We start from the raw sequence: 12,320 nt of genomic DNA, 5'->3' as shown, positions 1-12,320 counted from the left end.
TTTAACATGTATATCATTGAATAATAAACTCCACTTGCCATTCATATTTTGCCCCTTACCATTCATATTTCTACTTGCAGACTGGCCAGAGGCTAACAACCCTGATGATTTATTACTTAAAGCCGACAGCTTTCCTTCAGCCCTTCAGGTGTTTGCTAGTGTCGGTGGGTTGGCACTGTTAGCTGAACATCTTCCTGTGTTATATTCCGAAGTGTCTCGCCAACCCGTTCTACCAGATACAATGGAAAGTACTGCTGTTTCTGATGTATCTCAAGACCAATGGGTGTCTGTTGATTCCTCTGACTTAAATGAGGTTAGTGTCACATGCTGTTCTGCTTACTTTATTTCTTTTGTTAATGAGAAAAACTAATCTACCATTTGTTCAACCGAATAATTGATGCAGAGTTGAGATATGTTAGACTGAAATATTCATGTCTCTAGGATATAAGTTAAAATCTTGGTTAACTTTAATGAATCTTTGGCTGTTTTCAGATTTTAAAAAGTAATTGATCTTGCTAATTTATGATTATGATGGGTTCATATCTGCTGCAGACTGGACTGGACATTAGACTATACATGATTCAATTCTCTTAGCTGTGGTCTGTGACATGTAGGTTTTTTTTCTGTGGGGGGAACGGAACTTACTATTTCAAGCTAATCAACTTCATTGTACCACCCTTGGTGAATTGTACCACCCTTGGTGCCTAATTAGAGTTGAGTAAAAGGGGTGATTGTCTGTGGATGTAGTGCTAGTGACAGGATGCAGATTGTTGACCTCAACTCTTTGTCCTTTCCTCTATCAGTTAATTCATCCTTGCTCATTGGAGTGTTTTGTAGAGTAAAATTTGGTATAGGAATGTATTGATATCTGTCTGCCTTTATATGTCATATAGCTACAGAAATGGATTTTGTTTTGACTTGTTGACCAAATTTCTTCACCCTTTGTCTCTGATGTTTATGTACATATGATAAAACCGTAATATTCTTTAATTTCTTTCTAAAATGCTTAATTACAATAGCAACTATTTGTCATTACAAATTGATTTTAAATTCTTCCTTTTTTTTCTTTTTACTCACCAGACGTTTTATGAACCAGTCCCTACTGCTCCTCCATTGACATCACAATCTGGCGGCACTGCACACTCAGGACTTTCAACAATTCCACCTCATTCTCTAATTGCATTTGGTTTGTTTTTACGACTACCCGGTTATGCCGATGTTCTACTCCAAGAAAGGAAGAAAGCTCAATGTCTGCTACGTCTTGTTCTTGGAGTTACTGATGATGGTGATGGTGGTTAGTATTATGACTTTATGCTTTTTTTTTCCCTCTGATCTTTACTATCAATCCATAGTTTTGGGAAATCCATTATATTCTTGAAATTACACTGCTTTCAAATCAGGTTACTCACTAGAAAAGTACAATCGGCATAGTCTTTTAATGTTCTGCTCTGGCATAGGTTTGATGGGTCTGAGAACTGCGTCTGGCTCCAGTGTTTGCTTTGGCATCATTTCTATAGCATGATGCACTTCCAAATGCCAACCACTTATGACAGGTTAAGTCTGCTACCCAAGTAGGCCATGGCAGGATTTCAACTTGGAATGTAGAGAACTAAAACAAATACCACAAGGCGTCTGATTTGATATTCTTACAGTTCTATCAATACACCTCCTTGGACTGGTACATTTTTATCGACCTTAAAAAGATGAACAGCAAAGTTGACCTCTTAGGACTGTCAATTCAACACCTTATCCATTTTGTGACACTTTTCTCTGTTTAATTAAGTCTACTGTACTAACATCAAACCTGTCTCCTATTTCACATTTCTCATTAAAGGGTTACTGTCAAAATTTTCAAAATCCACTAAATAAGACTTTGAAAATTTGCTTTAATGAGTATTGGTGCATTATTTTAATTTTTTTTCCCCCAAGTTGTTATATTTTGTCTTAATGGTTTGTTTTTGATTTTATTTGCAGGTCATATATTGACATCACCCATCGCCAATTCCCTACCCACACTGCCTTTCAATGTGATTGAATCTTTGTTTGACACGACCCCTCTCACCACAGATGATGGGGTCTATCTGCGAAGAATGATGTTGGATATTGGTGCCTTACATTTGATCTTAGCCTGCCTCTCTGTTCTCAGTCACCACGGTCCACGTGTTAACTCAGCAGCATTGCAACACGAGGTAAGACAAACACCAGCTTCCTTTAGTTTGTTCTTTAATGACTTTAAAAAAAGCTGTTAATTTCATCATATTTAGATATATTTAAATTTTCCATCTGGTTTATTGTTAGCATTAGTTCAGTAAGTACTTTCTATAATTTCTCAGCTATAAATGGTAGAATTTTGCAGTAAACATTTTCTATACATAACCTGCCTAGGCCACCTCTGGTTCCAAGTTAGGAATCGGCACAAAATCTTTTAGTGTTCATTTTTAGAATGAAAATTGTTAAAGTGGGCTTTGGGTTAACTGTACTGCCCAAGTAGATCATAGTAGTATTTGAACTTGGAATGCAATGAGCTGGAACAAATCATTTTACAGTTCCTTCAATTCACTGCCTTCGATTGATACTTTTTTTATCAATACCAAAAGGATGAATGGCAAAGTTGACCTTTGTTAGCTTTTGAACCCAAAGCATAAAAAGTCAGAATACATTGAAGCATTCTGTCTGACACTTCAAAGACTCTCAATTCCACCATCTGATTTTGTGTTGTCTTAGTTCACTTAGTTACCTTTACAACATTTGATCTCTACTGATTATGGATTGCTCGTGACGGCTGATATGTGCAACACAACCCATGCCTAGGAATCCACCAGTAGGTGGGTATCATCTTTGCATTACAAAGGAGTGAAAATGGTGGTAGATCTCCAATGATCACCAATAGAGATTCAGTTTGATTAATTGAATTACCTACTCCTCAGTTAACAAAGTGGCTGAGTGTTCAGCAAACACAGGCACTCTTACTGTATTTCTCAGTATCAGCATAACCCAGTGACATGGCTGTACCTTTTGAATCACAAGTACCATCCACCCAATGGGCATCTATGCAGTCTCCTTCTACTCAATTTCACTCACAAAGTACAAGTTGACCCAAGCTATAGAAAATGACATTTGCCCAAAATGCCATGCAGTGAGATCAAAATTGGAATCTTGTGGTTGCAAAGTGAATTCATTAACTGCATGGCCACACTGCATCTTCACAGTACAAAATATTTCCATCATCATTAGATAAGAGGTGGCACAATGGTTGTGAAGTTAAATGCTACACTACTGCCACTTTGTCAAAAGTCTAAATATCAGAAAGATGTTTTGCTCTTGAATAAGACGTTTAACATTGTTTACTCTTGTTCAACTGACTGGAAGAGAAAACAGGTTCCACTTTTAATTGCACAGTTTAGTAGTTAGTGGTAGGAAGAGCACTGGCCATTTGTGAAAATAATTTTTCAATAAAATGAACTCTTATACACAAGTGGTGTAAAAAGTTCTTATAGTGTTGCTGTTTGTTAGGCAGGTTGTTCCATCTACTCCTACATAGACTCACATGTTTCATAGTATCTGTTCTGTAGATATTTAATTTTGGTCTTTAGCTTCGGTCACTACTATTGTTTGCTATTGTTTTTCGACGAGACACAGACTATGCTGGCTGCCATCCAAGTTGCCAACACTCAGACAGTGTCATCTACTGCTGCGGAGGAAAAATCACAGCAATACTGGGCCAAAGGGACTGGCTTTGGTACTGGCTCCACCACCTCCAGTTGGGATGCCGAGCAGTCATTACTGAGGCAGAAGAGTGAAGAGGAACATGTCACATGCTTGTTACAAGTGAGTTTTTTTTTCTTTTTACATCAAGATTTTTTTTTACATTTTCATTGTTTATTCTTTTAAGATTTATCTCAAAGTGGTCATTGGAGATGAGTAATATCTTTCACCTGCATTTAGCAGTAGACTCTACTAAAGGTAATTAAGGTGCCTGATCATCATCATCATCGTTTAACGTCCGCTTTCCATGCTAGCATAGGTTGGATGGTTTGTCCGGGGTCTGGGAAGCCAGAAGGCTGCACTAGGCCCAGTCTGATCTGGCAGTGTTTCTACAGCTGGATGCCCTTCCTAATGCCAACCACTCCAAGAGTGTAGTGGGTGCTTTTTACGTGCCACCGGCACGGAGGCCAGTCGGGGCGGCACTGGCAACGGCCACGTTCGGATGGTTCTCTTACATGCCACCGGCACTGGTATCACAGCTAAAATTTCCATTATGTTGATAAATTGGCCATGGTGGGATTTTGAACCCTGAATGCAAAGAGCTAGAGTAAATATTGCAAGGCATCAAGTCTGATATAATTTCAAACATAAAATCAACCGTTCTGGATTGATACTTCGTTTATGAACAACAAAAGGGTGAAGTAGAGTACATGGAGTTGGAACTCTGTCAATTTGCCTTATTTTTAAACATGTTGAGCCATAGTGTGAATCCAAATTTGCCCTGTTTATTAATGTAAATCCTACATCTCTCAGTTATAGAATACAATATATCATTTCTAAATGCTATATTCAACCTCGTATTTCTACAATGTCTCATTTGACACTTAGAGGTAGTATTCATCATTCTCCACTCAAAAGTCCTGTTTTGTCATTTTACCCAGCTCTGTTGCTCTGCTGCTTGCTCCTGTTTATACTTTAATGTATTTTTAACATTATCATCATGATGCAACCAAAATTAAGTAAATCATATTGACTGCTGTTTCACTAGCTTTTATATTTGTAGTCAGATTTCTATATTTTTCTGATGATTTTTATATTTTCTCTGTGCTAGGTAATTGCAAGTTACATCAATCCCAGTGATAGGATACCAAGAGATTTCGATGGAGTTGTATATCCTTCCCAGTGCCACAACCTGCTCCCTGAAGTGGTTCCGGAACTGCTGAGCCAGTCATGCCTGGTACCAGCCATTTCATCATATCTACGCAATGACTCTGTACTTGATATGGCCCGTCATGTGCCCCTGTACAAGGCTCTGCTTGAACTATTGCGAGGCATTGCTATCTGTCCTATGCTAGTTCCTTTGTTGCTACCTCTAGACAAGTCTGAAGATGGCGAGACGACAGTATCGGTGTGTACTTTACTGGAGAAAATGAGAGGATGTGTTGATACCTATGCAAATCGGTTAAAGTAAGTTGTTTTGAATTTTGTAACACCTCTAACCTAATTGATTGATTCTGTACCAATCTGACTGACTCTTGTTTTATTATTATCCTGCTTTTCATCCCTGCAGAATTTTTATTTTAAACAATTTTTTAAAACTCTTTCTGACTTTTTTACTGATCATTATAACATCTGTCTTTCAATTTTGTACTGGATTGAAATGAGTTGGCAATAAGGTGTATTGTTATTCATCTCAATTTGTCTTAAAATCCAATCTGTGAGGCCCAACATTTTGTAACTCACCTCTTGCCATATCTTCTGTTACAGTTGCTCTCCACTGACAAGAGCTACTCTGTTTCACCAAATATTCTATGTCCATTTATATCTGTCCTTACTGTACACATTAACTGAAGCCCTCACTGGCTATGTTGCACTTCCTTAGCTCATTTTGTACTTTGTCTTTCATAGAATGTGATTCTGTTACTACAACGAATAATTGCTTTGATCCTCACATGCTTTTAGACATTCTTTCTTTGGTCACTGATGTTCCTCTCTAAAGAATTCACCTCTAGTAGATAATATATCTAAAGAAAGACTAAAACTTTCCATCTTAGTGTTTCTAATGAAATACATTGCTCATGTTTCAATTTTGAAAATAATCAAGAATTCAGAAGGATTTGGCAAAATAACTTGGTTGTTAAGCCAGCGTTTTTCGCAAAACACTTCAAATATTTTTAAATAGAAGGGTTATATCATAAAAGCAGAAGTGAATTGGTACCAAAAAACTTAATCTTATATAAGCATTTTATTAATTCTTGTTTCTCTGTTTACATTCCTTGTCTTTGTTGTTGCTATAAGCATTATTCTGAACATTGTGTTTTTTAGGTCTAACAAAAGCAAAGGCAGCGGCACTGCAGCTGCCAACAACACTGGCAATGGTTCAGGTACTTCTACAACTTCGAAAGAAGAGGAAGAAGAAAATGAAGGATTGGCATTGTTGATTCCAGACATACAAGAGACTGCTAGAATTGTCCAAATGGCTACAGATAAGCTAAAGGGATCGAATGGTAAAATATTTCTTTTTGAGACTCTCTTTGATATTTTCCCCATGTCCTGTTTAGAGCCCTGAGAGTCAGATAAGGGATGCGAGGCTCGATAACATAACATTCGTCTTGTGATGATGCTTTCACCAAAAAAGTTAAACCCAATAGAATGTCATATCACCACTTTGTTCTCTCCTGTGTAATTATTGTTTCACATGATTTCACCAACTGTTACTATAGGTAGTCTCTCACTCTTATACTGTATTAGTATTGTGACGTACTTGTTATATCTGGTACAAATTTCTTGTGAAACCCTGAACAATTTCTTTTTATTTCACTCATTACATCAGTGGAGGATCATCCTTTCTGACCTGGTGTTTGTGCAGCAATATTAAAAACAAATTAAATAAAGTCAACAAATTCAACTCTCACATCAAAGAGTAAATTGTTTTGTCTCAAGCTGGTGAGGCTTCAATCTCATATGGCCAATCTGCTAGAAATAACTGCCAAATCCCTCTCAGATCACATCCATCTTAATAGAGGAAGGACTTGTTGGAGTGTAGTTCTTGATATATTGTCTACAAAAAAAAGACAAGAGAGTAATGTCTGGATTGCCTTTGATTATAGATGTTGGATCATGTGTGATCTGACCTGGGGTAAGACAGCAGCAACAACAATGATATTGGTGGATCAGTTGGCATATGGTCATGGTCTTTTTGGTGCCAAGAAAATTTCCCAGTCTATCTCTTCAATGAACTTTACCTCTTTTGATCTTCTATCTTGTAAAATGGGGTTTAACCCTGTAGTATTTAAACCAATTTTGACCAATACTTTCCCTTGTGACAGCCAGTGTACTTTTGAGTGATAAGACAAATCTGCACTAATTACTTCATCATCCATCATTAGCATGCTTCTAAATTGATGATGCTTCATGGCATTTGCTCAAATATAGTTTTCAATACTTATAATCTTATGCGAAGTGTCATTTAAAGTGACAGATTTTGCTGATGTAAAATACAATGAAAAGAAATCAGTTCACTTGGATCTTTGGTTTCTGTTTTAAGATGTGCAATAACTCCTTCATTTTTAGCTATCATAGCTGGAGCACCATCTATGCACACACTTACCAAATTACTAATATTTCGTCCTACTTTGTGGCATTACTCTTTGAAGTTGTAAAAAATATCTTCCTTTAAGAGTGCCTAAAGCAAGCAATTCTTCATATAATTGAAAATCATCAGTTATAGCATGAATAAAATACAATACCTTTGCTGAATCAGTGGAATCTGTTGATTCATCCAAAGCTACTGAATAATATACATTTTCTTTTCGGATTATATTTTTCAGCTGCTCTGTTACTTCACATGCCAATTCATGCTGTCGATCTGTATTAGTTTTCCTTGAAAGAGGCACCTCCTTATATTTGTTAACTTTACCTGGATCTATACAGCTTACAACTTCTAAAGTACATTCCTTTATGAGTTCTGAATCGATGAATGGTTTACCTTTTTTTTCCAAGCAAATATGCAACTTTATAGCTGGCTTCTGTCGCACCATTCCCTTGATGTAACACAGAATGGAAAAATTGTCTTTGCTTTAGTTTTCCATCTTTCAATTTTCTGCACTGCTATCTTTCGAAACTCACCCTCTAATTTGGCATATTTATTGTCTTTATGAAGAGCATAATGCTGATGTGCATTGAATTTCTTAACCATTGGAATTGCGGTATCACAAAGCAAACAAGACATTTTGCCTCCATCATCATCATCATCATCGTTTAACATCTGTTTTCCATGCTAGCATGGGTTGGACGGTTCAACCAGGGTCTGGGAAGCCAGGAGGCTGCACCAGGCTCCAGTCTGATCTGGCAGTGTTTCTACAGCTGGATGCCCTTCCTCATACCAACCACTCCGTGAGTGTAGTGGGTGCTTTTACATGCCACCAGCACAGAAGCCAGTCAAGGCAGTGCTGGCATCAGCCTCATTTGGATGGTGCTTTTCACGTGCCAAAGTTCTAATAACTGAGTACAAAAATGAAAGTACATTATTGACTGAGAAAGAAAAAAAAGATTTTCACAATTCCATGTCTTATTAAAAAAAAAGAAAAAAATTGGATCCCTCACCTGACTACAATTTTCCCAGGCCCCACGTAGGGATACACTGGTCTAGTTAAAGAGGCCTTCAAATAGGGTCCTAACAAACAACTAGTTGCTATTTAGTAAAATAATATTGACAGAAGAGCAGAAAACAACATTAAATTATTTTCGTTTCCAAGTTATTGATTTCTAATTTTACAACTGTTTTCCAGATGGTTCCTCAGCTGATAAAAGCAGTAGAGCAGAGGACAAAAACTTGTGTAGCAGCACCTCTCTTGAAAACCGTTACATCAATGTCATGAAATCGTTCCAGTTTGGTAAGTTGGAGATTCATTGAAATAGCATTTCTAATTGTTTTTATTATACAAATAGTTACATAGCAACAGAATCTGTCGGATATTGGTGGCTATAATAGTTTGTGGTACAAATTATATTTCAATACTGACCACATAGCACAGCATAGTTGTGTGATTAAGAAGTTCATTTCATAGTTATGGGATACCAGGTTCAATCCACCACATGGCACTTGTGCAAATGTCATTCAGCTACCGTAGCCCCAAATTGATTGTTACTTTGTAGGTGGAATTTGGTTGGTGGATACTGCAGAAGAAGCCCATCATTTCCATTCCATAAAATTCATTTGTTACCCAATGTGGATGCACTTAACCACTGAGGAAGTGCATGAAGGTATCTACAAACTGAAGCCCAACAACGCTCCAAGCAAAGGTGATCTACCTGCCAAGACTTTCAAATGTCTTGGCTACCTGAGTGTCTGGAACATTTGGAAAAAGGTGATGGGCATTCTTGCAGTAACTACCAAGACATTAGTTACATAGACATCACAGCCAAGATATTCAATGATCAGTGTGCATGATTAGGTTTTTCAGCAGGGCTAAAGCTGTGCTGATCAAACTTTCATTTTGAGAAAGGGTTGAAGTTAACAGCCAACCATCACTCTGGATTATCATGCTACCATCAATATACTGGGGTCGTAATAATCAATTATATACTTGTCTTACAAAAATAAATTAAAAGCAGGGAAGGTGTCTCTTGTTCCTCACAAATCAAATCAATTTGAATTGAGAAAGTGCAGTTGCAGAAAATCTAGGGCAGTCTTGAAGTATTTAGCTGTGACCACTCACACACTGAATTCAAATTCTGCCAGGGTTGACTTTGCCTGTCACTCATATGTAGTTGAGGCCAATGTATTCTGCAAAAAAAGTTATGAAAAATGTTCTTTCATACTGTTTCATAACTTCTCATAAAGTCAAACGAAATACTTCAAAATATCACTATTTGATTTCACTTCATTATTAAAACTTAGACGACTCAATGCCAGTCCATTATATTTGACTTGAGTCTAAAATTCTGGTACCATGCAGTGCTTCTTAGCATAACGCGATGTATTTATATAGACCCATGGTGGTCTAAGGAGTCAAACACCTGAAATGATTTCAAGCATTAAAGGTGCCAAATTATTAGGGAACTGAATGTAGAATGTGTGGTAATTTAAGGCTAAAATTCACTGATTTCTTGCCAAATGTCAATGCAGTAACTAATATTCACCAAACATGTATTTCACATTAAATATTTTCTGACTATATCAGTATAATATGGCAGAAATTTTATGGCTATTTATCAATTTAATTTTATTTTAGAAATTTATTTGAGGGTTGATAAATTAAGAACAACTCCATGAAGGAGTCTATGATAGAAGTTTGCTGAATCCTGCTATAGTGCTTGTGGTATTGTGATGTTGTAATAACAGGAATAATCTTCAGCCCTGTTTGGTAGTATATATGTAATTTTGGTGAGAATGAAAGACTATAATATTCTGTTCTCTTTCAGAAACTTATGAAATGGTTACAGAGAACGATAGCTTCATGAAATTTTCTACTCCACATCACTATGAGTCAAATGTTCGGACGTCGGGTTTCATAAAGAATCCATCAAGAGCTCGGCGTTTGGCACAAGAAGCTGTTACTTTATCAACGTCTCTACCTTTATCTGCAAGTAGCAGTGTATTTGTTCGCTGTGATGAAGACCGACTGGACATTATGAAGGTATCCATAACGTTCTCTCCATTGATAAATTAATGTTTACTTCTGTTGGCTTAAATATAAAGGATCTCTCTCTTTCTCTTGGTAACAGCAGCACTTAGAAATTATCTTTTAGCATCATTTGTGCTAAATTCCTGTCAATGCTATGGCAGTTCTTTCTGGTCCTTGGTTGGGTGACAGGTTGTTTCTATTAGAGGCACAACAAATTTTATTGTTCGCCTGACTGGCATCCGTGTCGGTGACACATAAAAAGCACCAACTTTTCGTGGCCATTTGCCAGCCTCCTCTGGCCCCTGTGCCAGTGGCATGTAAAAAGCACCCACTACACTCATGGAGTGGTTGGCATTAGGAAGGGCATCCAGCTGTTGAAACACTGCCAAATCAGACTGGAGCCCGGCGCAGCCTCCTAGCTTCCCGGACCCTGGTCAAACCATCCAGCCCATACCAGCATGGAAAACGGACGTTAAACGATGATGATGATGATCATCATCATCATCATCGTTTAACGTCCGTTTTCCGCGCTAGCACGGGTTGGACGGTTTGACCGGGGTCTGGGAAGCCAGGGGCCGCTCCAGGCTCCAGTCTGATTTGGCAGAGTTTCTACGGCTGGATGCCCTTCCTAACGCCAACTACTCCGTGAGTGGATTGGGTGCTTTTTACGTGCCACCTGCACAGGGGCCGGGGGGTCCGGCATTGGTCGCGATCGGTTCGAGCTTTTAACGTGCCGGCGGCACGGGGGCAACTGGGTCCGGGGTATGTGGAATTGCTGCAGAAAGCAGCCCGGGTCTTTGCAGTCACAGCATATCTCCAGAGATCTCGGTCTTTCGCCATTGCCTCAGTGAGGCCCAATGCTCTGAGGTCATGCTTGACTACCTCATCCCATGTCTTCCTGGGTCTACCTCTCCCCCTGATACCTTCAACTGTTTGGGAGTGGCACTTCTTCACACATCTCTCTTCATCCATCCGCAGCACATGACCATACCATCGCAAGCGTCGCTCTTGCACACCACATCTGATGCTTCTTATATCCAGCATTTCTCTTAGGATGCTTACACTCTGTCTTGCGTGCACACTGACACTACACATCCAGCGGATCATGCTAGCTTCATTTCTTTCAAGTCTACGCATGTCCTCTGCAGTCACTGCCCATGTTTCATTACCGTGAAGCATGGCAGTTCGCACACATGCATCATACAATCTACCTTTCGCTCTGAGGGAGAGACCTTTTGTTGCCAGTAGGGGTAGGAGCTTTCTGAACTTTGCCCAGGCTATTCGTATTCTAGTGGTGATACTCTCTGTGCATCCACCTCCGCTACTAACTTGGTCACCCAGGTAGCGGAAACTATCAACTACTTCTAGTTTCTCTCCCTGGAGTGTGATGGAATCTGTTTTCTGAGTGTCTGTTGTGTCTATTGTCCCTGTGCATCTGCCGCACATGAAAGCTATCTTATCTGTTAATTTCCCTTTAATGTTGCTGCATCTCTTATGTGTCCATAACTTACATTGGGTGCATCTTATGGAGTTTCTACCTGTACCTTTCCTACAGATTGAGCAGGGCCACCTACCCGAGGGGGTGTGTGCTGAGTACCTCTTGCTGCTTACTAATACTTTGGTCTTTGCTACATTTATTCTAAGGCCTTTTGATTCCAACCCTTGCTTCCACACCCGAAATTTCTCTTCTAGTTCCGGTAGTGATTCTGCTATGAGAGCTAGGTCATCGGCATAGAGGAGCTCCCAGGGGCATCCCGTTTTGAATTCCTCTGTTATTGCCTGAAGGACTATGATGAATAAAAGGGGACTGAGGGCTGAGCCCTGGTGCACACCTACTTCTACCCGGAATTCTTCACTATATTCGTTGCCAATCCTAACCTTGCTGACAGCCTCTCTGTATAGAGCCTGTACAGCCCTTATTAGCCATTCTTCAATCTCCAGTTTCCGCATCGACCACCAGATGAGGGAACGGGGAACCCTGTTAAA

General features: G+C 39.0%; 1 protein-coding gene across 2 annotated transcripts in view; it reads left to right on the top strand.

Moving 5' to 3' along the window:
* LOC115212794 (baculoviral IAP repeat-containing protein 6) overlaps window positions 1–12,320 on the top strand; it is a 142,537-nt gene that overhangs the window by 118,115 nt on the left and 12,102 nt on the right. The window contains exons 49-56 of one of the 2 annotated variants that reach the window (XM_029781493.2): window positions 81–313; window positions 1,081–1,294; window positions 1,975–2,189; window positions 3,634–3,828; window positions 4,817–5,172; window positions 6,031–6,212; window positions 8,496–8,600; window positions 10,132–10,346. In XM_029781493.2, coding sequence (XP_029637353.1) covers window positions 81–313; window positions 1,081–1,294; window positions 1,975–2,189; window positions 3,634–3,828; window positions 4,817–5,172; window positions 6,031–6,212; window positions 8,496–8,600; window positions 10,132–10,346 — 1,715 coding nt within the window. The remainder of the gene's footprint in view (window positions 1–80; window positions 314–1,080; window positions 1,295–1,974; window positions 2,190–3,633; window positions 3,829–4,816; window positions 5,173–6,030; window positions 6,213–8,495; window positions 8,601–10,131; window positions 10,347–12,320) is intronic. The other variant, XM_029781494.2, reaches the window with a different exon arrangement.

This window comes from Octopus sinensis, linkage group LG6 (genome assembly GCF_006345805.1).
Source record: "Octopus sinensis linkage group LG6, ASM634580v1, whole genome shotgun sequence".
In the NCBI taxonomy this organism is placed as follows: Eukaryota; Metazoa; Mollusca; class Cephalopoda; order Octopoda; family Octopodidae; genus Octopus; species Octopus sinensis.
This window is presented reverse-complemented; position numbering and strand designations above follow the sequence as displayed.